This window comes from Symphalangus syndactylus, chromosome 9, assembly GCF_028878055.3.
Source record: "Symphalangus syndactylus isolate Jambi chromosome 9, NHGRI_mSymSyn1-v2.1_pri, whole genome shotgun sequence".
In the NCBI taxonomy this organism is placed as follows: Eukaryota; Metazoa; Chordata; class Mammalia; order Primates; family Hylobatidae; genus Symphalangus; species Symphalangus syndactylus.
The window spans coordinates 126,494,424-126,522,407 of NC_072431.2; the positions used below are offsets into that span (position 1 = coordinate 126,494,424).

The 27,984-nt window shown below is 33.3% G+C and overlaps 1 protein-coding gene across 12 annotated transcripts in view; it reads left to right on the forward strand.

Moving 5' to 3' along the window:
* Nucleotides 1-27,984, forward strand: part of MPDZ (multiple PDZ domain crumbs cell polarity complex component) — a 183,235-nt gene that overhangs the window by 38,210 nt on the left and 117,041 nt on the right. For all 12 annotated transcript variants that reach the window (XM_055294247.2, XM_055294252.2, XM_055294253.2 and 9 more), the window contains exons 5-11: nucleotides 17,201-17,410; nucleotides 18,073-18,212; nucleotides 19,213-19,426; nucleotides 20,158-20,286; nucleotides 21,881-22,090; nucleotides 24,372-24,486; nucleotides 24,804-24,892. In XM_055294247.2, the coding sequence (XP_055150222.1) occupies nucleotides 17,201-17,410; nucleotides 18,073-18,212; nucleotides 19,213-19,426; nucleotides 20,158-20,286; nucleotides 21,881-22,090; nucleotides 24,372-24,486; nucleotides 24,804-24,892 (1,107 nt within the window). The remainder of the gene's footprint in view (nucleotides 1-17,200; nucleotides 17,411-18,072; nucleotides 18,213-19,212; nucleotides 19,427-20,157; nucleotides 20,287-21,880; nucleotides 22,091-24,371; nucleotides 24,487-24,803; nucleotides 24,893-27,984) is intronic.

The following is a 27,984-nucleotide window of genomic DNA, read 5'->3' on the forward strand; positions in this document are numbered from 1 at the left end:
CAGAGGTTGTCAGGTGGAACACACACTATACCAGGACATGTCTGAGGAGTCTTTATTCTGTAGATACAGATTTGTACGACTGCGAAGAGTTCATGGCCAAAGTGTTGAGGTATGTTGCTTTTAAGTAGCAACAGCAGCAGCTCAAATAATTTCTTACATTTATCATTTTAGAGTGATGGGAAAATGAGAAATTTTGTGAACTGAGCATTTTCTTGCTCTATTTTGACTTTGACAATCAGAAAGATACTGTCTTGTTTAATTCATATCTTAAAGAGCAGAGGTGCCTGTGTTTCCCTCTTTATTACTTATATAAATAACAACAAAAAAGACCCTTTCCCTATAGTTTCTAATTTGAGACCGAAAGGTGGATGATTCACCTATATGCTTGCTATCAGCAAAGGGGAGATGACTCCTGTCTTTCCAAGAATGTCTAGGTTATGACTTAGTGTTGGTAGGGGAAGGAGGACAGAACGAAAGAAATATGCTTTGATTTCATTAACAGGAATGATCTAAAAATGGAGTGGAACTCTTCCCAGCTGTTGTTACTTGTGAAAATGAAAATGATCTTTCTTACACCTGAAATAGTTTTACTTTTATGATAGAGCTTTGTAGCCACCTGACAGCAAAGTATCTATTTCTTGAGACTCTAGTGTGCATTATCTAGGAGAAGTTAAAAGAGAATGAGTGGTTCTTATGTTTTTACATTTACCGTAAAGTTTATTTACTGTAGGAATTTCAAATACTTTATTTTTGGTACAATAACAGCTTTTAAATGTTTGTTCCTTTAGCTAAAAGTTTGTAAATATAGAGCCATTGAAGGGACTAAAATTTTTGTTTTACCGTGGGCAAGAAGGCACTGTTCAAGCTTTTTATACAGTGCTGGATTAAAATGCAACACCATCTTGCTATTGGCTATGCATGTGTGTCTAAAACAGCAAATGGTGATAATTATATGGTATTTTTGTGACGATGTTAAATGATCTTTGGAGAAGAAGGAAAAAAATGTGAAATTTACTGGTTATAACCTAAATGAGTTTTTTTTAACCTCCAAATTTAAGAATAATAGGCCTTATTTTACATTTGAAGCTACAACAATTACCTTTCAAGAAGCCCTTATGTGCTATAGACTTTGCCTCATTTAACTAGTCCATCAGTTCCAGGAGGTAGGTTTTGTCCTCATTTTATCCAGTGAGGAAATTGGGGGTTAGCTTATAACATAATCTGACCCACACAATTATTCATTGATAGACTTAGGAGAATTTGAGGTCTGTCTAACCCTGAAGCCAGTCTTTTTTTTTTTTTTTTTTTACTTTTATTATAAGTTACACTGTTTCTGAATCTTTAGTTCTCTCTGTTAATGAACAAATAAGATGGAAAAACCGTTAATAGCATCCCTAAAGAGAAATATACTTCAGCTAAACATCATCTAAACTCAAATTCATTAAGTTAAAATATGCCATGTCCTGTAAATTCTTCTCCCAAATTTTAATCATAGAGTCTTTTTAATGTAAACCAGTACTTTCATTCTGGTTATATTAACAATTTTGCTAGATTTTAAAGGTAAAGTGAATGATCTGGTTAAAGATAATAGTGGAATGGAGAGAGAATGTGGCAAAATATAATCAATCTTCATGTGTCCATTCCTATATAATTATACTTCTCTGTAAGGCTTTATTTTATTTTTATTTTCCTCTAAGCAGATTGTGAACAGTGAGTCAGTTTGTCTCCTAGAAATGTGGGACTGATAGGAAAAACACTGCAAAAATTCTAACATGTTGTTTGTTTAAATTTTCAGTTTCTAAATTACTTATTTGCCTTGCATTTTCAAATAGAGTAATTTACTTAATTTTGATACCTTCCCCACTTTGATGTAGAAAATTTCAGCATACCTTGATAAGAATATATTTTTTGCTCATGCTACACTTTTTAAATTTTTTTCTCTTGGAAATTTAGCTAAGAAAACAGAATTGTTGAGATTTAAATAAAGAAAAGACATTCTGTAAATATGCATAAACACACATGCCTAGACTGTGGTATATGCTGCATTCCACTTGCCATTTGTTCTTAACAAGCATAAAAAGGAGCTTTAGAATTAATTGTATTTCAGGTTTGCTTGACATCCATTTACTACTTTTGGCATAAAGTCCATGCCATATTCATCTTTAAATACTTTGTACCTTATATGATACTTAAGCTCTAAAACTGATTGCTTAATAAATGAATGCATGAGTATTCTTAAATATTCAAAACTGTCATTCATTATTTATCTTTCCTTGCCAGACAACTAGTTTTTAACTTAAGTAAATTAACCAAATAACTGAAGTTATTTTGGGGACCCTACCTTTTAGCAATGACATTGAAAAGGTACATCATTTATCATTATCATAGCAATTATCATAGCATAAAGTCTTACTGTGTGCCCAGAACTGTTCTAGTTCTATTATAGTTAATGGTTTCATCATTACAACAATACTATAAAGTAGGTAATATGATTTTTCTCATTTTATAGATAGGGAAATGGGGTTACAGAGAGGTTAAGTGGTAGAGCCAGGCAGGCTGGACTCCAGAGCCTAGTTCTTAATCATAGAACTCCATATTTTTTGTTTTATTTTCTTCTTAAACAGCATAGTGAATATAGTTTAAGGATTTCTGGGTGATTTGAGGGCTTCTTATGATTATCTGATCTCAGATTGTAACAGCGTGGTCTAGTAGTAGTTGGAGACAAACCTGATCCAGATTTGTATTCTGGTAATGATATTTATTAGTAGGTGATGTTAAGTAAGAGTTTATTCTCAAGACATATATCCTGTGAAACATTTTGGTCTCCTGATCAGTTTATAGTCACAAATTATTATTAAGGTCTGCAAAAATCTTTTGTTCATATGGTTTTATCTGTCCATATATGCCATGTTAGAAACCAAAATTCAGAAATGTTTTAAATATTTATTTATTTAAAAATCACAGTAGTAAACCCATTACATGTTTAAAAATTGAGGAGAGTGGCATTATTTTATATTTTTGCACATGTATTTAATGTGCGGCTTAATAGCAGAATATTAGATTTTCATCGGCTTCTGCATTCAATGTTTGGGTTTGCTGTTTTAGTTGATGTTTTTGAAGAAAATCTTGCCTCACACAGATATGTAAGCTGGGAAAGGGAGGGTTACAGCTTCTCAGATAATTGTGGTATCCTTCTTTGGTAGCGCATCAAAATTTGTGGAGGTTTCTTAAAGTTTAGTTGCACTGTTGAAGTGGCATCATTGTCTGACGTAAATACACGAGGTTCGTCATCTTGCACCAAGAAAATTAAGGACACGGACACATGTGGGTGGGTTGAGGAATGAAAAGTTTAACAGGCAGAAGAAAGGAGAGAGGAGAACAGCTCCTTGCCAGAGAGAGGCATCCAAAAGAAGGGGCAAGGCAGCCAACCGCAGCAGATTTTATAGGTAGGCTTGAGGAGAGGGTGTCTGATTTACGTAGGGCTCACAGATTGGTTTGACCAGGTGTGACGTTGTTTACACAGTTCAAGAGGAAGGCTGGTCGCCCCACTGTAATCTTATTATGTAAATGGACTTTCCACTTGGCTTTTGCCATCTTGTCTGCTCCTTACTGTACACATGGCTGGCAAAAACAGAAGATGTAGCCACCATTTTGAACATGCCTAGTCCCAGGTAGTATAGTCCAGTGGGCACAACTGCTGGCATTCACCTGTGCAAGCTTACAGCTTGCTTGTTTATGTCTGCAGCTCAGTTTCACAGGCTGCTCTTTGTTAGAGAAGAAAATGATTTCGGGGCTGCTTTTCTGGGAAACCTTACCAAGGACTATACCCTCACTATCTGCCTAAGTAATTTCTTCTTAACTCCTGTATCACTGTGAAATCTGAAACCAAATCAGTAAATATTTCACTGTCTACTACAGGAAAATCTGTCTATCTTGCTCTTTGAATTTTTTTTTTAACTAAAGCTTAATTTATATTACATTGGTCACTCAGAAAATTTGAAAAATGGAAAAATCACATTTCTTGTTTCATTATATAATATAAAAAAGTTATACTTGCTGATGTCAGTTGCAGTCTTATCAACAAATTCAAGTTATGGAAAGGTGTCAGGCTCAAGGTGGCAGATATAGATGTTCTAAAATTCAAATTTTCACTTGAAAGCTCAAATTTTATTATGGGCAGCAAATACTGTCTGTTGTCTTCCTTGAAGTGACAGGCTTACTTTATTTTTGAGAAAATGTCTTTTCTATACCCAAGTCTATATAATGATAGTTTGATTTTCAGTCATTTTTTTTTTTTTTCAAATATGATACTTACAAAAAAAGTGGCTAGGCTAGTTCAGCTTGCAACTCAAATTAGTGCTTTTCTGTGAGACAATCATTGAATTTATTATGCAGCATGAACACTTTATACTTATCATTTTATCATTTTTTTTTTTTTTGAGACAGTGTCTTGCTGTGTCACGTAGACTGGGCTGGAGTGCAGTGGCATGCTCATGGCTCACTGCAGCCTCGACCTCTTGGGCTCCGGTGACACTCCAACCTCAGCCTTCTGAGTAGCTGGGACCACAGGTGTGTGCCACTAGCCAGGCTGTTTTTTTTTTTTTTTTGTAGAGATGGGCTTTTGCCATGCTGCTCAGGCTGGTCTCGAACTCCTGGACTCAAGTGATCTGCCCACCTCAGCCTCCCAAAGTGCTGGGATTACAGGCGTGAACCAATGCTCCTGGCCTGCTTACCATTTTGAAACATGGAATATGAAAAACACATGTTCTTGAGGGTCAAGATTTAATAAAATTAACAAGTTTTACTGTATCAAGAATTTATAATTTAAAGGAAGGGGAAATAGAATATTGCTCTTTATGAGAGGCACTGAAAGGAATTTGTAGTCTTTTTTTTGGCGTACCTTGGACACCTCTATCCACCCAGTAACAATAATAAGAAATAAAGATACTATCAAAAAAGATCAAACGTATTTGAAAAAATAACCCATTATTTTTGAAATTAGGATCTCGGTGGAAACTCAGGGGAGAGGTAAAACATCCTGGTATGTTTTACTTCATTGTAGGAGCGAAGTTTTTAAAAAAAGAAGGTAAACAATTTCTTGATAACAGTAATGAAAAGAGTTTAAAACAAAACTATGTTTTAACTTCAAGTTATTTTCCAATCTTTATTCAAGTGTTAATTTTTTTACCTAAGTATATTCCCAAGGGTTTTAGTGTCATTTAGGCCTTCTTAAAGAAGAAGAAAACGAGTTTATAAAATACACGTGGAGGGCTGGGCACGGTGGCTCACGCCTGTAATCCCAGCACTTTAGGTGACTGAGGTGGGTGGGTCATCTGAGGTCGGGAGTTCAAGACCAGCCTGACCAACATGGAGAAACCCAGTCTCTACTAAAAATACAAAATTAGCTGGATGTGGTGGTGCATGCCTGTAATCCCAGCTCAGCTACTTGGAAGGCTGTGGCAGGAGAACTGTTTGAACCCGGGAGGCAGAGGTTGCGGTGAGCTGAGATTGCACCATTGCACTCCAGCCTGGGCAACAAGAGTGAAATTCTGTCTGAAAAAAATGTATATATATATATTTACACATATGCACAAACACACACACAGAGCCCAGCATTTAGTGCAGTATGCCTTCTGGATTGATTTTAATAAAAATCTCTTATTATGTAGTTTTAAGAATGAATAAGATCTTTGCAGGTTTGAATAAAAACTAAAATATTAAAATAATCTGTTAACTCCTCATTCATCCACTTAAATTGACAGCATTGTATAAAAGCTAAAATCTATAGCTTTGTATATGATTTTGTCATTTAACAGGTTATAACAATCAGTGTTACATTGGGTAGATTATTGATCATCCAGGTACACCTTCCCAAATATACAAAGGGAAAAGTCAGAGTCTTACATACTCTTTATGTACTTGTTTGGTTTTTAAGTGTTCTTTGCTTTTTGTCTTCAATTTTATAGTTCACAGTTTAACTTTTTTAGCACAAGGGAATTTTAAGACAAGTATGCGTTTGTACCTGTATAGGGGCAGGTGCAGAAAATTTACATTTTGATTACTTAAAATGACTCTATCAACATTCTTGGGTTAAGGACTTATTTTCTAAATTGAATACCCTTATCTTTTAAATTTATCAGCAAATGATAGTCAAAGGCTACTTAAAAATATCTGCAAAGTATAATGTGTGTTCTCAATCACTATGTTTTGGTATTTGAGAATTCATGGCTTTGAACAGAAAGGTATCTTATCTCAATATCTGAGTGAACTAAGCCTAGTAGAATAATTTTATGGGATATTTAACACATTAGTGATTATGGAAAGCATTTTGTCACTTGAATTACTATCCGTATCACCTAGTGATGTTTAAGACATTTTAGATGCTCAATAAATACTTGAATGAATGAAAGGAAGGTCTCATAGAAAATGTAAAATTGTGCTTGTTATATTTGAAAATATTGTTTTCCCTTCTTATAACTTATTGCTCCGTTTTGTGTCTCATTTAGTTCAGGAGCTAGGAGCTACCTTATGTCCAAAATAGTTTTGTCACATTAAGCTAATCCCCTTTGAACATGCAGTTCAATTTCTTTAATTAGCTTTAAAAATAAGGGTCATTAAATCAGAGTGCCACCATCAATTACTGTGCAAGGGTTTGCCTGTTCAATAATGCATCAGAGCTGTGCTTTAATCAGTATTTCACTGAAAGATTTATGGAAAAGGAGGCCTCTCTAGGTTCCAGACTTGAAATGGAGTCCTATCATGTATAAAAAATTTTTCTTGTGATTGCTATCATTTTTGGTGCTGTATTTCATTGAATGCTGTCAGCATCCTATCTTTGTATTTCATAGTTGGGATCATTTCCAGAGAGTGTTTTACAGCATTTTTGGTAAATTCACAAGAAAAGAAGCACATTTTTTTTTGTTCTGCAAGAATAAAATACAAGGTGCATGATTTAAAAAAAAAATTCTGCATTTCTAAGATGTGCGTCTGTTACAGCAAATTCCCTGAAGAATGGCTTATTTCTTGTTTCTCATTACAATAAAGTGTAGCAAATAAACAAAAAATATGGGAAATTGAACTAGCAATGTATGTCTGTTTAAACAATTTACCAAAACTAGAGTTGCAAAAGCAGTAGTCGTTTTTTCTTACTAACCTAATTTAAGGTAACATATATTTTAGCTTTTAAATGATACAATATAATATCCATCAAACATACATAAGTATTTTGGTCATTTTATTCTTACTGCTATACTATATATTGAGAATAAGTCAAAATCACAGAATCATAAAACAGATTTTGATAATCTACCAAAAAATGCTTTATGAAATAAAGTTTGATCCTAAGCAGTCGTTTTTGTAGGTAATTACAGAAATACTTCTGCAAAAATTGATGGTAACCACTAAAACAAAGGTAATAATATTAACTTCCTTTACAGTTAACAACTCAGAAGGAATAGATGAAATATAAGAAGTGATATTTTTAATGCTTTATAGCACATTTAGTTAAATGAATATATGTATTTGAAAATGTTCTATTGGGTTAAAATTGAGTGCATTATCATATTGTTAAATGGTCAAAATATTATAAATGTTATTATTGAAAAGAAGTATAAGTAATTTATAATTTTGAAATCTCATAATTACATTAGCTTTGTACCAGCATATATCAAAATAGTGTGAAAGTATGGCATAATTATTATTTCCAAAAAAGAATTTGGTATGCAATAAAATGATTAAAAGTTTTAAAAATTTATATTATTTGAGGAAGACAAATCTAAATGTATTACAGAGGTTAAAATGTTTGTTGAGGATTCATCTTTACCTGAGCACTTGTTAAAGGACTCCTTCTGGGAATGGGAATTAGCCAGTTGAATCCACCTCAAACCTGTGGAGGGCCACACGTCACAGTGGTAGACCAACTTTGTCTTCAGTTATTTAGTTCCTGTGCTCTTCATTTTAAAGTGAATGTCTCGTCAATGAACTTTAAATTCATAGTTGCGGATAGACAAGGTGTAGCTTTATGTATACAGGCTGTCGCTACTACTTGCCTTCTTTAAGAGACGTGTTTTTACATCATTCACTGGAATGCCCCAGATTTTTTGCTTTGATTATATGTCTTATTTTGCAAACTTTGAAAAATTGAGAAATAACATACATTAAAGGGAAAAAGTGTGCCCAAGGATTTTTTAACAAATTAAATATACATGTAACCCTCACCAAAATCAAGATATGGAAAATGATCAGTACTCATAATTTGTTTCACCTTTCAATCAGTCCTAATCCTCCCCTTTAGGAATCACTGTTTTGACTTTATCTCGGAGATAAGTATTACTATTTGAATTTTATGTAAATGCAGTCTTAGCATATATGCTTTGTGCCTGACTTGTCTTGTCTTTGTGTCTGTGAGATTCATTTGTATTGTATGTGTAGCAGTAGTTCTTTTTCATTTTCTGTTTGAATATTCTAGAATATACTTGTCCACTCTTCTGTTGACTGCAGTTTTTGGCTGTTATAAATAAATCTGCTGTAAACTTCCTACTACCTATGCTTTAATATTCATAAGTGTGTATTTCTCTTGGATGTTCACTTAAGTGATATTTCTGGGTCCTAAGGTATATATTTAGCTTTCGTGGATTCTGCGAGACTGTTCTCCAAAGCAATTATAAGTCCAACTCTCTCACAATATTTAGTGTATGAAAGTTCTTGTGGCTCTACATCAATGCTCACACTTAGTACTACCCACTTTGAATTTATTTTCTCCAATTTTAATAACTCTGGGGGATATGTTATAGTATCATTTTATTGTTTTAATTTGCATTTTCCTGATGAGTAATGATGCTGAGCACCTTTCCATATGGGATTGGTCATTTGGATATCTTCTTTTGGGAAGTTTCTGTTTTTTTTTTTTCATCCATTTTTCTCTTGATTTTTCAGTCTTTTTCTTATTGATTTACAAGAATTCTTTGTATTTCCTGAATACAACTTCTTTGCTGGGTGTGTGTATTGTAACCATTTTCTCCTTTGTATTTTGCCTTTTCACTCCTTTAATTGTATCTTTTCATGACTAGAAGTTGTTTTTATTTTAAAAATAAATTTTAAATTTTAAAAATAAATTTTTTTCTTTTTGAGTATTGCTTTTTTTTTCCTTTTTTGCCCTACTTCAGAAACCTTTGGCTACTCCTAAAATACAGAGATTTTCTCTCAGAAGCTTTATTAAAGTTTTGCCTTTTGAATTTTGGATGTGGTGTGAGGTAGAAATAAAGTATTTATGTGCATGTGTATGTTTATAAATAATTTTCCATTTGAATATGCATTTGACCCAGAACCATTTATTGAAGAGATCATCCTTTCTCCCTTACCTTGTCCCTATTGTTGTAAATCACGGGATCATATATGTGTGGGTCTGTTTCTAAACCCTATGTTGTATTCCAATTAAAAAAATTTAATCATATTTTAAACAGATTTTTAGAAAACATTTTAGTTTCTAATTGTTTTGCTGGGAAATACAGTTTATTTTTTGGTATTGATTTTACATCCACCAACTTACTGAGTTCACTTATTAAAGCTAATGGTTTATTTGTGGATTCATTTGGATATTCAGTACACACAATTGTGTGGTCTGCAAATAATTACAATATTTGTTTCTTCAATTCTAGCCTTTATACTTTTAATTTATTTTGCTTGCCTTATCGTATTACCTAAAACCTTGGGTCTAATACTGAATAGATGTGGTAATAGCATGGATTTTATCCATTATTTTTTTCTCCCATCTTTTGAGTTGATCCTGTTTTTCTCCTGTATTCTGTTCATTTTGTGAATTAAACTAAACGATTTTCAAATGTTAATTCAACCTTACATTTCTGGAATGCCCAACTTGGTCATAATCATTTTCCTCTTTAAGTATCTTTTAATTGAGTTGTTAACGTTCTCATTTAGTATTTTTCTATTTATGTTTATGATCTATAGCTTTTCTGTCTAGTATAATCCTTGTTAGAGTTGGCAATTGAAGTTATGCTGGCCTCAAACAAAAAGTAGAGAACAATTCCGTCTTTTTCTTGTCACAAAAAATTGATGTTAATTCAGAAAAAAATATGGGAAGATTTTACCAGTGAAACTCTCTAAACCTGTTCTTGTTTTATTTTTGCGGGGAGGGGGGATTTTTAATAGTGCATGCAATTTCATTGATAGATATAAAATTATTATTATTATTATTATTTTAGATACAGTTGCTCTTTGTCACCCAGGCTGGAGTGCAGTGGCTCACTGCAGCCTCCACCTCCCACGTTCAAGCGATTCTCCTGCCTCAACCTCCCAAGTAGCTGAGATTATGGGTGCGCACAACCATGCCCAGCTAATTTTTTGTATTTTTAGTAGAGATGGGTTTTTGCCATGTTGGCCAAGCTGGTCTCAAACTCCTGGCCTCAAGTAGTCCACCCACCTCGGCCTCCAAAAGTGCTGCGATTACAGGTGTGAGCCACTGCACCTGGCCAAACTATTGATATTTTGATAAATGTGTTACCAAGGAATTTGTTTATTTCATGTATTTTTTCCCCATTTTTTTGCATAAGGTTATTGCATGCCTGTAGAGTCTAATTATGTTCCTTTTTTTTATTCCCAATGCTGGAAATTTATGTTTGCTATATTTTCTTAGTATTTTTAGAGGTTTATCAGTTTCATTACTCTCATCTTTGTTTCAAAGATCAACTTTTGACATTTTTGAATTTCTTGATTATATCATTTTCCTGTTTTGTTGATTTTTGCTGCAATATATGTTATTTTCTTCCTTTTCTGATTTGGTTTTCTGTTTTATTTTAGCTTTTTGATTCGGATGCTCAGCTCATTGACACTTCGTCTTTCCTTTTTTTCCCTCTTACTTCTAAGTCTAAATTTCTAAGCATTTATTTAGCTGCATATCCAGCAATTCTGGATGTAGTTTGCAGTATATGCAGTGTGTTGTGTCTTCATTATCATTCAGTTCAAAATTTGTTTTAAATTCCTTCCTCCCCGCTTCCCTCACTCGTCTCCCTCTGTTTTGTTTGTTTGTTTGTTTTTACTTATATAGATTTACCTAGCTATCCGCACAATCAAGATCAGATCTATTTTATCACCACAAAGATCTCCCTTATTCTATTCTTTTATAGTTATACTTAACCGCTTTCTTACATTTGTAACCCCTGGCAACCTTTAATTCATTTTCCATCTCTATAATTTTATTATTTCAAGAATGTTATAAAAATAAAATCATAATGTCTGTGACCTTTAGAGATTGGCTTGTCTTCATGCAGCATAATGCCCTTGATATCTTGAAGTTGCATATATTAATATTTTTCTTCTTTTATTTTTCAGTAGTATTTCTTATTGGATGTACCTATTGAGGGATATTTTGTTTCCAATTTTTCACTATTATATATAAGCTGCTGTGAGCAATTGTGTATGGATTTTGTGTGGACCTAGGTTTTTATTTCTCTACAATAAATATCCAGGAGTGCAGTTGCTAGGTTGTATGGTAAATGCATATCTAGTTGTTTTTAGAAACTGCCAAACTATTTTTCAGTGGAGTGTACCATTTTACATTTTCGCCAGCAATGTCTGAGCAATCCAGCTTCTCTACATCCTCACCGTTCTGATAGGTACACAGTGATATTTCTTTGTGATTTTAGTTTGCATTTCTTTAATGGCTAATGATGCTAAATTTCTTTTATGTACTTATTTGCCGGCCATATATCCTCTTTCATGAAATGTCTCTGTTTTTTCCGCCCATTTTCTAGTTGTGTTTTTTTTTACTATTGAATTTTGAGTTTTCTTTATATATTCTAGATATAAGTCATATGTCAGATTGTATGTATCCTTGACTTATTTGATTCTACTTTAATTAGTACTTTTACCACTTTCCAAAAAATGCAAGGAACTTAAAACACTTCAACTTTATTTATCCTACTCCTCTCTTTTGTGCAACTGTATGTACTTTAATTACATATATATTTAAAGCTCTACAAGTTTAAATTATTTACTGGTTTAAGGAATTCCTACTGATTTACATTTTTAAACTCCTTTTTGTACTGTAATACTTTCTGCATAGGGATCTTCTGAGATTTAATTTTTTTTCTGCCCAAGATTTTACTTTGGTATTTCTTTTATACAAATCTAAGGTAACTGTGTGTGGGGTGTGTGTGTGTGTTTGTGTTTGTGTTTGTGTGTGTGTATGTGTGGTGTGTGGCATGAAAAATCTAGATTGTCAGATATTTTCATCTTTTTTTTTTAATCATCTTGTTAACATCTGGCCTTTATTGTTTTTCTTGAGAAGTCAGCTGTTGGTCTTATTGTTCTTTGAAGATTAGATACCTTTTTGCTCTAGTGGTTTTTAAGATTTTCTTTCTGTTTCGGCTTTTAGCTGTTTTGCTATGATACGCATGCTAGTCAGCCTCTAAGTTGGCCAGTATTTCTTGCCTTCTTATATTCATATTCATCAAACATATTCACCTGTTTGATGTGGGCTGGATACTGCCTTCTTTGCATCAACAGAGTATGGCGGAAGAGTTGGTTTCTTTTTGATACCTTTAAAGTGGTTTATTTATTTGTTTATTTTTAACAGCTCTTATACACATTTTTAGTTGTTCTTAGTGGAAAGGTTACTCTGATATAGTTATTCACACACAGTGACCTTCATTGTATATAGAACTAAAGATAAATTATGTTTTCTTGGATGCTACTCTAGAAGCAGCTCTCCTAGCACACCTGCAAATGAGGAACTTGCTAAGAAGATAACTGTCCATTTCTTCTGGAAGGCATATTGAATGATACCTGGGGCACTAAACACTTGTCTGTGCAGACATGCTCTAGTTTGTGTCCTTCACTAGCTTGTAGCAGCTAAATGTGCATTTCTCAAAAAGTCATTTTTAAAGCTATTTGTACCAGTTGTATTTATTTTATAATTGCACAACTTTCTTATATAATATACAAATTTATGACAAGTTTTTCTATGAAAATATTTAAATTATTTTGAAAAACTATATAGGTGAATTGATAAAACAATTATTGGTGAAATTGTTAGTTATGTTTGATCAAACTGTAAAACATATTTATGATAAAAGATATTTATGATTATGAAATTTGTTACAGACTGAGGATCCTGCCCACCAAGATCTAATGGCTATGGTATGTTTGCATAGTAAAAAGTATTTGGACTTATGCTATGGTAAGCCAGATTGAACAAATTGCATGTATGAACAAATCCTACATACAGATGAATATACATGTGTTTTAAGTTAAAATAAGGTACATCTTTTTTCTTTGTTATTTTTTCTGCTTTATTTGACCTTTTGTAGTATGTGAACCAATACTGGTTCTGACTGCATCTTATAAGAGGACTTTTCCTATACTTTCAAATACTTAGAAGGTGTTTTAGCTTGCCCTTTCACATAGAATTTGCAAACTTTTAAATCGAATAATTTGTATAATATTTAGGTTATGTTTTAGGTAACAGCACTAATTAAAATCCATAAATTAATATGTTTATTTACTAAATACATAAAAGCCCCTTTTAGACTGAAATGTTCAGCCAGAACTTAAACAGAAAACAGATATTTATTTGGTGACTCTTCCTCATTTATTAACAACTTCCATAAATTATACAGAATGTTTATCTGTATATAAAAATTGCCAGATGTTTATGTTTTCTTTTGTTTATCTTATATTCTATAAACCAAGGATGAGAATCAAGATCTTTTCATTAAACATTTGTGGCATGACTGCTATGAACAGACCTATCAAGGCAAATAAGATACACTCCTATTCCTCAAAGAGATTATAGTTCAGAAAGCCATTTTAATAAACAATTATAGCATAATCAAAGGTGCATTTCTGCTTTTTCTTATGAGTATAAATTTTCCAATTTATAAATAAGACTTTTGTATGGTGGTATAATTAAATAATAGTTTTTAAATACGTGATCTCTATAACCTCTGCTTTTACGTTTATGTAGACCTCAAGGTCAGGGATGAAGCAGGAGGAGTCATTGTCCTTCCTCAAACCTTTAACAAATTAGGAAATGACAATTGATATTAAATACTTTTATACAGTTCTCATTTTGTAATATTTTACTTGTTCTGCTCCCACTCACTTTACTCTTAGAATGCCTGTATACCTAATCTTTCATAATATCAGAGCTTGTCTTTTACCATGAATCTCTTACAGACAGACTATTCTCGGAATGCGATTTGTTCATTCTGGCTTACCATAGCATAAGTCCAAATATTTTTTCCTATGCAAACATACCATAGCCATTAGGTCTTGGTGTGTGGGATCCTCAGCCTGTCACAAATTTCATTATGCCATCTGCTTCAACTTGAGCTGTGTGTCTTCTGCTGGCAGACTTTATTGAAGTTGCCATGGCTCAGGATAAAAAAAAAAATCAATCTTGGCATAAGAAGCTTACTTTTGAAAAAATAATAATTGATCATGCCTGCTATAGATTTTAAAATAAGCATTTAAAAGGATTCCCAAAAGTCTCTTCTCAACACATTGATCTCTTTTTCATCCGTGGTCATAGAAAGCCAATATAATGGTTAAGTTATTGGTAACTTTGGTAACTTAATGAGTTTTCTGTTTTATTTTTAAGGATAGGTAACAAACTCTTATGTATAGATTTTGGTGACATATTGTGAAATATTTTGATAGCTTCTGTCAGTGGATGTTCTTTACCTAATGTTTTATTTTAAATGATATCTCAAATGTTTTGTGTATAATACAAGGACTGTATGTTTTCTGTATAATACAAGGATGATAGGAACATCTTGATGAAAAAAGTCTAGGTCACAAACAACTTAGCTTTGTGACTTTACGTAATTTCATCATCCTTAGAATTGAGATGGTACTTGAAAGGTTGTTCAGGAGATTGGATCAGAGTTAGATCCTTAAAAAATAGATAAACATTTTTTTCTGCCAATTTATGTTGAACATCAACTCTGTGTAAGGCATTCTTCTAGAGAATGCGGGCATAGTAAAAATAAAATAGTCAAAAATTTACACTGGAGAGTTTTTGCATTCTAGTCTGTCTCTACTGACTGGGATGAAAGCTTAATGACAGCAGGGTGTGGATCAGGTGGTAATGAGTGTCATGAATTAAAACAGGGCAGAATAAGTTCCTGGATATAATGGTGCTGTCTTAGATAGGGATGCGAAGGAGGACTTTTCTGTGGTGAGATTAGGCACACCTGAATGAAATAAGGAAGCATGTGGATATTTGGGGAAGGATATACCTGTCTGGTAGAGTGAACAGCTTGGCACTTTGGGACACAGTGAGGAGAAGGGCACAGCTAGGGCTAAGTGGGTGAGGGACAGACTGCTAGGAGATGAGGACAGAGAGTGACCCAAAAACATCAATGAAGTAAGCTTTCTGATAAGTAGTTATAGACAAAAAGTCACAATCCAGACACCCAACATAAATATGAAATTAGGATTGATTGCATTGCTTTATTATTATTTAGATTTAACTTCAAACTCTTTTAAAAGGCACACACAAATAATTATAGAATCATTTCCCAAAGTGGGATGATCTTTTCCGTTGTTGTTACGTGTGTGTCATTGTACTTGGAGTTAGCCAGACAGCACGATTTGAGGGCACAGTCCTCCAGACTGCCAGTGCCGCCCCACACTTCTGATACCAACTGTGGCGAGTTAGGGTCCAGCTACAAAGTTAAAGGTATAAGGATACACAAAACCACCCTCACTTATGTCAGCTGCAAATTTGTGAGGTTCCCCTAGCCACCTTGAGGTTTCATAATTCACTAGAAGGTCTTAGAGAATCTCTGACATCTGTTAAACTCATGGTTATGATCTATGGTAGGGAAACGGTGCAGTCAAGAGTCAGCCAAAGGAAGAGATGCATAGTGCAGATTATGGGAGGATTCCAAACTGGAAGCTTCCATTTTCCTGGGAAAGTATAACTCCCAGAATCGATGTGTGACAATATGTATAAAGTACAGCCATGTGTCATTAGGTGATTTCATCCTTGTGCAAGCATCGTAGGGTATACTTACCCAAACCTAGGTGGTATAGCCTACCACACAACTAGGCTATTTGGTATTACTCCTAGTCTACCAACCTGTACAGCATGTTACTATATGGAGTACTGTATGCTGTTGTAGCACAATGGTAATTATCTGTGTATCTAAATATAGAAAAGGTACAGTAAAAATGTGGTTAAAAGATAAAAAATGGTACACCTGTATAGGACACACGTACCATGAATGGAGCCTGCAGGACTGGAAGTTACTGTAGATGAATCAGTGAGTGAGTGGTGAGTGAATGTGAAGGCCTAGGACATTACTGTACACTACTAGATAGTCAATATACTGTATGCTACTAGATAGCCAATATAATGGTTGAGTTATTGGTGACTTTGGTAACTTAATGAGTTTTCTGTTTTATTTTTAAGGACAGGTAAAAAACTCATGCATAGAGTTTATACATAAGTTATAAATACTGTACACCTAGGCAATAGTAAATTTACAAAAACTTTCTTCAATAATAAATTAACCTTAGCTTACTGTAACTTTTTTCCTTTATAAAGTTTTAATTTTTTTTAAACTTTTGACTCTCATAATAGCACTTAGCTTAAAGCACAAACAACTGTATAGCTGTGTTTGACTGTGTTGCAAACCCAGGAAGATTACCTGATCTTGGTGTTCAAAATTTTTTATTGGGGTGTTATTTCATAGGTGTGATTGATTGCCCTGCCCATATGATTAAAATTCAGCTCCGAGTTTGGTCTTATATCATGTGGCCTTGGAGCCCACCATGAAGAAGAAAGATACCTCATCACTCAGGAAATTCTGAGATGGGAAATTCTGAGAGTTTAGAGGTTACTTCATAGGATCTGGGGACAAAAAAATGTATGTGTGGATGTATATATTTATGGGTATGTTTTAATGAGTATACTGAAGTTGAACCCTAGAGGTAATTAGTTTTTTAATTTTCCCATCTAATAAATGGTGCTACGTTGAACATTTAGTGATGCACACACATCTTTGTGTATTACCCTAATGCTTATCCTTGAAATAAATTTCCCCCAAAAAATTGCTGGATTAAAGGATTTGGACAGTTTGAAATTTCATATGTATGTCCTTGTACCCTTGGGATATTTTCTATGAAATAGTTTATGGAATGTCAAAATTCTTAATAATCCCTGCATTACTCTTAGGGAAATATTGCAACTTCAGCAACTTCAAATATTGAATATGCCCACGTTCCTCATCTCAGCCCAGCTGTGATTCCTACTCTGCAAAATGAATCGTTTTTATTATCCTCAAACAATGGGAATCTGGAAGCACTTACAGGATCTGGTATTCCACACATTAATGGGAAACCTACTTGTGATGAATTTGATCAGCTTATCAAAAATATGGCCCAGGTAAGAACATTTCTTTCTGTTAGTTATTGTAATACCTGTAATAATTTAAGAATGTGGTCAAGTTATGGATAATTTGAAGAATGTAGTGACATTTATAACATCTGAAAAGACTGGAACAAAAAGTCAGTTTTATGGGAGTTTAGATGGTTCAGAGGTTTTCTATTACAGTTTTATCGTCATTTAAATTTGAGTATTTTATGTTGTATTATAGAAATATTCTTCAGGATAAAGTGCGAACAATTACCTTGGAAAAATTTTTTTCAATTTCTTTTTTTTTAAACAAAGAAATGATTCTAATAAGATGACTGTTACTGCAGTAATTGGCTTTTAAGTTTTTTTCCAGACATGCCTTGCTCTGTCACCCGCACTGGAGTGCAGTGTTGTGATCATAGCTCACTACAGTCCCAAATTCCTGGGCTCGAGGGTTTCTCCTGCCTCAGTCTCCTGAGTATCTTGGACTATAGATGTGTGCCACCACACTCACTAAGTTTTATTTTATTTTTTATAGAGATAGGGTAACATTATGTAGCCCAGTCTGGTCCCTAACTCCTGGCTTCAAGTGATCCTCCCACCTTGGCCTCCCAAAGTGCTGAGATTACAGGTGTGAACCACCATGCATGGCCTGGCTTTTAATTCTATTTCTTGCTTTGTTTCCTAAACAGGGTCGCCATGTAGAGGTTTTTGAGCTGCTCAAACCTCCATCTGGAGGCCTTGGGTTTAGTGTTGTGGGACTAAGAAGTGAAAACAGAGGAGAGCTGGGAATATTTGTACAAGAGATACAAGAGGGCAGTGTGGCTCATAGGTGAGATGGTCACGGCATCTTCTTTGTTTTTGATCCCATATTCTGAAGGTTTTAGTCCCTGTGCAGGAATTTAGAAAAATAATAATGGATGGAAACGAAAAGTTGAACCCAATCTGTTATTTACCAGTTTTTAGAAGTCATTAAAATTATTGTGATAGAATAGCAGGTCCTTTGAAATGAGAGTAGCTTTTAAATATAGTCATAACTTACTTAAGTTTTGGTAAGGAAAGAAAAATTTGAGGATAACATTATTTTCATTGTTAATTAAATGGGCTCTTTTTGGTTAGATTTTTAAAATTACCATGCTAGAAATGACCCATAATAATTCGAGCTGCATTTTATTTATATACCCAAAGCAATAATTTAATATAGTTGTCCCTCAGTATCCATGGGGAATTGGTTCCAAGACTCCTGCAGGTACTAAAATCTGCAGATGCTCAAGTCCCTTATATAAAGTGGTATAGTATTTGTAGATAGCCTGTGCACATTCTCCCATATATTTTAAATCATCTTTAACTTATAATGCCTAACACAATGCAAATCCTATGTAAATGTTAGTAGTCGTATTTTATTTTTAAAACTTGTGTTTTTTTTATTGTTGTGGCATTATTTTTTTTTTAGTATATTTGATCCACAGTTGGTTGAATCTATGGATGTGGAACCCATGGATACAGAAGGCCAACTGTATAGGTATATCCACTTTCATTTTTAGAAGATGAGAATATCCAAGATGTAATGTAGGCTGAACGGGTAGCTGAAATAAAGAGTACTTTTATATGGGAGGGATTGAGTAGGAGTAGCAGTGGAATAACCTTACGAGAGTTGATAACCTGCAGCCAAGGCGTATATATATATTTTTTAAAGTAGAACTGCAGGAAAAAGCTTAGAGTATGGGAATTAAAAATAGGATTAAAAATGACTTGAACATACATGCCAAAGAAGCTGTCATTTCCTTGAGAACTCTCAGATTGTCTTTTATCCCCTTTTGCATCCTTGATAGAGATGGAAGATTGAAAGAAACTGATCAAATTCTTGCTATCAATGGACAGGCTCTCGATCAGACAATTACACATCAGCAGGCTATCAGCATCCTACAGAAAGCCAAAGATACTGTCCAGCTTGTTATTGCCAGAGGCTCGTTGCCTCAGCTTGTCAGCCCCATAGTTTCCCGTTCTCCATCTGCAGCCAGCACAATTTCAGCTCACTCTAATCCGGTGAGTACCTAAAATTTTCAAAAGGAACAGAACATATTTTTCAAGTTCTTTTTGGTTATCTCCAAGTTTCTAATTTGTGTAGGGTCTTTGCACTTCTTGAGTTTTTGTCTGACTATTCTTTTATCTTTCCCTAGCCTGGAATATTTGTTCTTTAAGCATGATAAAGCTTCTAAGTTCTAAAACAACCATTACTTTTCTTTGTGTAGTTTTGTCCTTTGACAGCATTCCTTAAAAATGAAAAATGTAGTCCTTTAGCAAAATTGACTTTATCTGTAGACAGATACAATCTTGATTTTGCTTTAAAAAATTATACAATTATATTGTTACAGTTAGCTGTCAGTAACTTTTAAGAAGTCATCTAATTTGGAATCCTGCCTCAAGGCAGGATTATGCAGAAGACATTCTTAACATGTGACCTTTTTTTTTTCCTTGAACTTTTTCTTTTTTTTAAGAAGTTCTACAAAAGATCTTGCAAATCAATGCCTGTCTTTAACTGTTGAAGTGAAATCATTATGATGATATATTGATAATTTCAAGAATGATTCTGTCAATAGCACTTACATTCTGTTGAAAGGGAAGTATACCAAATGAAAGGGACATTGTTAGGACTCATTATTATGTCCGAATTTAATTAATATTAACAAAATAATAATCACAAAAATTTCTACTGTAATATAAAATGTTAGTGCTTTGTAAATTTCTACAAATGCATATGTGAGCTTTATTTGTAGGTTCATTGGCAACACGTGGAAACTATTGAATTGGTGAATGATGGATCTGGTTTGGGATTTGGCATCATAGGAGGAAAAGCAACTGGTGTGATAGTAAAAACCATTCTGCCTGGAGGAGTAGCTGATCAGGTAGGCTACATCAATAGATCTTTTATGCTATGTTATCAAATAATATGGGTACATCTTTTACATTTTTTTTGTTGGAAAGAAGAAACTTTGGCCTTAGATGATGCCAAAGAAATTGAGTTAGAATCTTTGTTTTATTGAGTGTCCCTGAAGTGTTGTCTTAGACCTAGGGGAGGAATACCTTTGAAAAGGGACAGTAATCTTAAGTTATAGTTTTAGACAATGAGCTAACACTTTTGAACCTCAGACTAAAGCCAAGGTTATGGCTTTGATAATTGTGGAGGTAGCTACTATTTGTTTTATAGTCATAATTCATATTTATAAACCTAGTCAGCTGTTTTATAGTCACAGGGTATTGTGGGAAAATACACTTTTTTATTCAGGCAAAAAAACAACATTCAACTTGTTCCTTTAGTGATGGGTCACTGGTATCATCTTTGTATATGAAACACAGCCTGTTTTTTATCACTTGAGTAGTTTATTGAGGCATTACCATTTATGATATGTGACATTGTTGCAATATATGTGAGTAACACATTTGTTATGATTTGTGTCTTAATTTGATAAGGCTTACTGGTTTAAGTAAGTTTTGCCTTGATTATAACTTTTAAAAAAATAAGGTGGTTGTTTGTACATGTGTGTTTGAACTTAAAGTAGGAAGTCCAGTTCATCAAATATTTCCTGTATTCATAAATGAAATTCCTGTTTAATGGCAACCTTGTCAGTAGGGGGTATTAACAGTAATATAATAGTATGCAAATTTTTCTTCCTTTTAAACATTAGTTAGCATCTAGCAGCATCAAATGAAATGTCTCTCATTGACTAGCATGTGATATTTACATGCTTTATCTTCAATATGGAGCTGCACTCTTCAATAATGTAGGTGTCTTCATATCACCTTTAAAATTAAAATTTAAGTTAATTAAAATTAAATGAAATTACAAGTTCAGCTTCTCAGTTGGACTAGCCACATTTCAAAAGCTCCATAGCTGTTGTATTGAGTAGTGCAGAAGAGTTCTATCATTGCAGAAAGTTAATGGACTGCATGTGTATGGAGGCTCATAAGACTGCTTTTCACTCCTCACATCTTTCTGAATTTTCACTTCACAAGTATTTCACCTGCACATGAGTTCTTTTGGGACATTTATAATAGAAATAGCCAGGCAGAAAGTTGTGATATTAATATAATGCTTTCTTGTGGTTTATACCACATTTTAGGTAATATATATTTGCATGGTGATTTATATACAACTTTGCTTAATGGCATTTTCTTCTTTCCCTCCAAAAAATTCACAAAAAGGCATTTGGGTAGAAATCAAAGTGAAACATTCATATGAACTCTTGGTTGGTAGAAGTAAAAATGAAAAGTTCATATGAACTATTGATTTAAGGAATATATATGAATTTCATTTATTGCATCACACTGAATTATGCTAGGATGTTTCAAAAGACAGTGAATATTATAACCATGTGTTTTATGTCCTGACTGGTAACTCATATTATTGCTTGTTTTAAATTAATCCCTTGTCCTCATTTAGGATTTATCTGATGCAGTTAAAAAAATAATAGTCTAATTATTCAATATTGTTTTACTCAGCATGGGCGTTTATGCAGTGGAGACCACATTCTAAAGATTGGTGACACAGATTTAGCAGGAATGAGCAGTGAGCAAGTAGCACAAGTCCTTAGGCAATGTGGAAATAGAGTTAAGTTGATGATTGCAAGAGGTGCCATAGAAGAACATACAGCACCCACTGCTTTGGGCATCACCCTCTCCTCATCTCCAGCTTCAATGCCAGAGTCGCGGGTAAGTAGTTAAGAGTACTTAATGTGAAAGTCAGAGAAATAGCACCTAGATGATGACGGTCATGTTTACTTAGAAACTAAGTTTCTAAGTAAACATTAGACTTACTAATGTTCCTATATTAGTGCTAAAGAACGGAATGAAATTCAAATGTAGGGATGCTTTAGCACTAATAATATTTTATTAGTCAGGAATAATGCATAAAACAAATGAAAAATGGGTTGCTTAAAAATGCCAGATTATTTTACATTTTTATTTAAGCAGCATTTTTATGAGGATAATGTTTTAAAGTATGGATAAAAGTTTAAAAATTATTTGGTACTGATACCTAAAATGTTTAATTCTCTCTTTTTCTCAGTTAGAAGACTCTCTGTAAGGTGAGTCATAGTTGTAATCATTCTCTTTCATCAGCTTTTTCCCATTAGTATTTTTGTTTTTGTTTTGAATGTGTGGAGGTTGAGGAGTGGGGGCAGGCTTGGTGAATATGAATAAGGCTTACTAAAACCTTTTAGTGTTATTGTTTTAAAATATGTCTTAGAACTGTTATCAGATTTGTAATAAGTAGTCATTATTCTGACCCAGTTATATAATTTTTCAAACAAAAGTTATTCTTTTGGTGTTATAACAAAAACTTTATTCATATGCATAGCATTCCATCCTTGTCAACTTGATATGAAAAAAGCTAGAGAATTTCAAAATTATTGGAAAGTAGTGGGTATCTCAGCAGATTTACAGATCGCAAGACTACAGAAGATAAATATCAACAAAATAATTTATCCAGAAATCTCTTAAATATTTAAGAAGAGAATTACACCCAATTTCTAGATAAGCCTTATAGTAAATACAAGTCCTATATTCTTTTCCCATAGATGTAAAAAATCTATGTTTTGTTCTATTAAAGTTTTTTCTAAGCGGTTCCTACAAATTCTTTTTTAATATCCTAACCTCCTCCACAAGCCCTTTAAAACTTTATTAGAACACTTGTAATTTCCATGATTCTGTTGTTTTTAGAATTGAATTTGGTTGCTATTTTTGCAAAGAGAAAGAAGTAAAGAATGCTTGTTTATGAAAGTGTTTAAATGGCATTCTTTTATGGTAAACAAAACATTTTATTCAGCGTTATATAAATGAATGCAATACCGAAAACCACTTGATGTAATTGAAAGCTTAGAAAAATATCTGTTCTGTGCATATCATCATTTCTGAAGCTTGTGCCCCTTTTAAAACCATTCGATAGTCAAATTGCCACTCTCTAAAATAGCACTCGCATAAGTCTTATTAAAAATAGAAAACACATTTGTTTCAATTGAAGCAGATTTCATCCTGTCATTTTCTTGTAATTATCTAAACTTTAAACTTTTGCTAAGTTTGCACAGATAATTATGTGCAATGAAAAAAATAAATCAAACTTTACTGTAAAATTATATCTCATTTAAGTGGACTGTCAGAGTTTGTTTAAAGAAATTAGAAAACATCAGCTAGCCCCAACCTGACTGTCCATTAGAATCTATAGCTTTGATTTTTTTTGTGCCCTTCTTAAGGTTCTCTGTAGGATCTGCTGACACCATGCTAATATGTACTACCAATAGCTTATTGATGATATATTGTACCAATCAACTAATGCTTAATTTTAGGGAGACTTGCTCTTCAGTCCAACATGGAATTTGTAACAACTCTACACATTAGAGAAGGTGGCATCTGAGAAACCCACTTTCAGTTATCATTCAGGATGCTGAATTATGAGGAATTATGAGGAATAATGAATTAAGACATGTAGAGTCTTAATTCTGAGTTACACACAAACTGCTCAGTAAATGGTAGCTGGTCTAGTTGTTGTTACTCTTTTCCTGATAGACAGTTGACCAAAGTGATATTTTCTTTCTAGATTAAGTGGCAAAGCTAGATTTAACTTGTTGATCTGAATGCATAACATTAGTTCTTTCAGATATACTGCATCCTGACTTCTTCAGAAATTAAGATGAGCCATCTCTGAAAATAGAATTTGCTAAAAAAAAAAACCTGTTTGATTTAAAATGTATTGTACGCAAACAATAATGTATTCTCTGATAAGGGAAGGTTCAACCTTATTCCTGACATCCCTTTCTGAGCAAAAATATGATGATGCCTATCCCTGTTTTCAGGATTAAAGGAATCATTTCTACTATAATTCTCTGCTAGAGAATTAAAGTAGGCCTGTGGCTTTATTTTATCGTGGCTTTTTTGTTTGTTTGTTTTTTGTTTTTTTACATATTATTTCACCGTATATTTATTGATTTTATTGTAGGTTGATGCTTCTACTCAGAAAGGTGAAGAAAGTGAGACATTTGATGTAGAACTCACTAAAAATGTCCAAGGATTAGGAATTACCATTGCTGGCTACATTGGAGATAAAAAATTGGGTAATTTTAAACATTAAATATTCTTTTAAACTTGACAATTACCTCTGATATCTATCTCTTATGAAATATTGAGTTGATATTACATGTTTCAGATTGTTGGATAAACTGGTTGAAAACTTCCTTAGGAATAATTTAGTGTAGGTGACTCTTATATTGTATTTAAGACAGACAAAACAATTATCTTATTCTTTAGCCTATGTTTCTACTAGATGATACGTATTTATTCTGAATTAGAGCTTTATAGTTGGAGAATCGAAGATGGATATTCTTTGAATGTGCTTTGAAAATTGTGAAAAATAAACTATTTCTAATCTTAGAACCTTCAGGAATCTTTGTAAAGAGCATTACAAAAAGCAGTGCCGTTGAGCATGATGGAAGAATCCAAATTGGAGACCAAATTATAGCAGTAAGTTACACATTTAACAATAGCTTTGTTAATTTTCATGGTTGAGAGTTGTATTCTCCTAGTTTACTTAGTTTCGAGAGCTAGAGTTAACTCTGTACTAATTTAAGCTTTTTTGGTGACTTGAGGCTATTGTTACAATTACCCTTTCTATTATTTTGTGGAAGTAAAATAAGGGCATTGGATATAAGCTTTACTTGTCTCAGTTCCAAACGGGAGACTTCCTTCTTGAATAATTCCTGATATATCTAATTTCTGGTTGTAATGAATTTATTACATTAATATTACACTTATACTTTCCTTGCAGATACTCCAAAGGTAGAGACCAGATGTCCAGTACCTTTAGGGTATTGGAATATGAATTAGGGATGCCTGCATTGTTTTTTTTTTAATCAGCAGAACGATACTGTTATTGTTGGCTTTATGGCTGGGGCTCCTTTCAGCCCTGAGGATATATAAGAATGAAAAAAAAAAAAAAAAAACTAGCTTCTTGTAATTAGTTCAAGCTATCATTGTTATCATTGTAACATCAATGTGTTTTAAACATGGCTATTCAAGGCACTGTACAGAAGAGCCCAACTTTAATTTCAGTGTTCGGTTGATAGCAGACTCCCCAGACTGCAGCCTGAAACAGAAATTCAAGAGACCCTGCACCAAAACTTCCTTATCAAATAAGTTTAAGGGAAAACTGCCTACCATATAGTCTCGTATGAATTCACAGTGCACATAGAAAAATTGAAGACAGCTGGGCGTCTTCATTGAGCTGGTGGCTCATGCCTGTAATCCCAACACAGGCAGATCTTATCTCTTAAAAAAAACAAAAAAACAAATTGCTCAGCATGATGTTGTCTGCCTGTAGTTCTAGCTACTTGAGAAGCCAAGGTGGGAGGATTCCTTGAGTCTAGGAGTTCAAGGCTATAGTGAGCTATGATTGCACCACTGCACTCCAGCCTGGGCAACAGAATGAGATCTTGCCTCTAAAAAAAGACAAAAAAAAAAAAAACAAAAAAAAAAACAAAAAACCTGCAATAGAGAAACCTGTTTATCTGTTTTACCTTAGTGTTTTCTAAACTTTTGTAATTGTGAGGTCTTTATTTTTTCAAACATATATTCATATTCTTTGAAAGATATCTTGAGGGAATGCTGATTTATCTTAATAGGTATTTGTTTATGCTTAAGTTTCTGCTGTTCCCTTAGAATCTTAATAATAGTGAGAAAGTAGGATATTAAGGTAGAGGAGTCCTTATTCATAGCAATATTATTCACACTCGCCATGACATGGAAGCAACCCAAATATCTATGAATGGATAAACAAAATGTGATATATATATATATATATATATATATATATATATATATATATATGTGATTATATATACACACATATTGATATATAAGTTGACATATATAGATATATAGACACATATTGATATATATACACACATATTGATATATATTTATCAAAATATGATATATATATATATATCTCCGATAGAATGTTATTCAGTCTTTACAAAGAAGGAAATCTTATCACATGCTTCAGTATTGAAAAACCTTGAGGACATTATGCTAAGTGAAATAAGTCACAAAGAGACAAATACTGTATGATTTTACTGATATGAAGTATCTCAAAAAGACTTATAGAAACAAAGTAGAATAGTGGCTCCCAGGGACTGGGGAGAGGGGAAATGAGGAGTTGTTCAATGGGTATATTTCTGCAGTTCTGCAAGATGAAAAAATTCCGGAGACCTGTTGCACAATAATGTGAATATACTTAGCACTATTGAATTGTACTATTCAAAATGGGTAAGATGGTAAATATTGTGTTTTTCTACCATGATTTTAAAAAATAGAGGAGTCCTTTATCTCTCTCTTTAGGTCCACATTATAACTCTGTGAGTCTTCTTGGGTTTTGTTCTGTGAAACTCCTACCTACGCCTGTTCACCTCTTCAGATCTACACTGAAGATCAAGTTGTGCTTGCCACCTCGTCTGGCTATATGCCTGAAATGAGCTTTCTCTGTGTATCTCCATTTTACCATACAATGTAAATGAATTACTGTACATTTTTTTGTTTTGGGGGAAAGTGAAAGAGAGAAGGAATAGATACAGAGTCTAAATCCATATCTGATGCTGAATTACAAATTGAAAGCATAGCTAATTTACTTTTTTCTCCTAAGTTGTCTATATTAATCAATTAGAAAACTTTTTAAAAAATAAGCTTGATTGAAATGTAATTCACATACCATATAATTCACCCATTTAAAATGTACAATACAATAGCTTTTAGTGTATTCACAGAGGTGTGCATTCATTACCACGATGAATTTTAGAATATTTTCATTACCCTAAAAACATTTTCAGTGCCCCTTAGCAGTCACTTTCTCCCCCATTCTCCCAGTCCTAGGAAACTACCAATCTACTTTCTGTCTCTATGGATTTACCTATTCTGGATATTTCATGTAAATGGAATCATACAAGATGTGGTTTTTGTGACTGACTCCTTTCACTTAGCATAATGCTTTCAAGTTTCATCTGTATTGTAGCATGTTTCAGTCTTCATTTCCCTTTATTGCTCAGTAATATTCCTTTATATAGATATACCATATTTTATTTACCCATTCATCAGTTGGTGGACATTTGGGTTGTTTCTACTTTTTAGCTGTTATGAATAATGCTGCTGTGAACATTCATGTACAAGCTTTTATGTACATATATGTTTTCATTTTTCTTGGGTGTATACTTAGGAGTGGAATTGCTGAATCTTATGATAATTCTGTGTTTTACCATTTACCAAATGTCCTGATTTAGTTTCTTCACTTATAAAGTTGGGATAAGGAAACTTCTCTGTGTGATATTCAGGAAAATCAAATGAGTATTTTATTGACAATATCTGATAGCAGATATCTGATAGCAGTTTAATAATTAAGCAGATATTATTTATTGAGGGCCTATCACTGAAAGAGTCTCATGATAACTTCCCCCTAAATTTGTCATTATCTTCATTCTTATATAAGTGGAATCTCAAATATAATTCCTCTTAGGCAAGGTCAGTGACGAAGGAAATTGTTGATGCGAAGGTGGAAGAATCTTTTC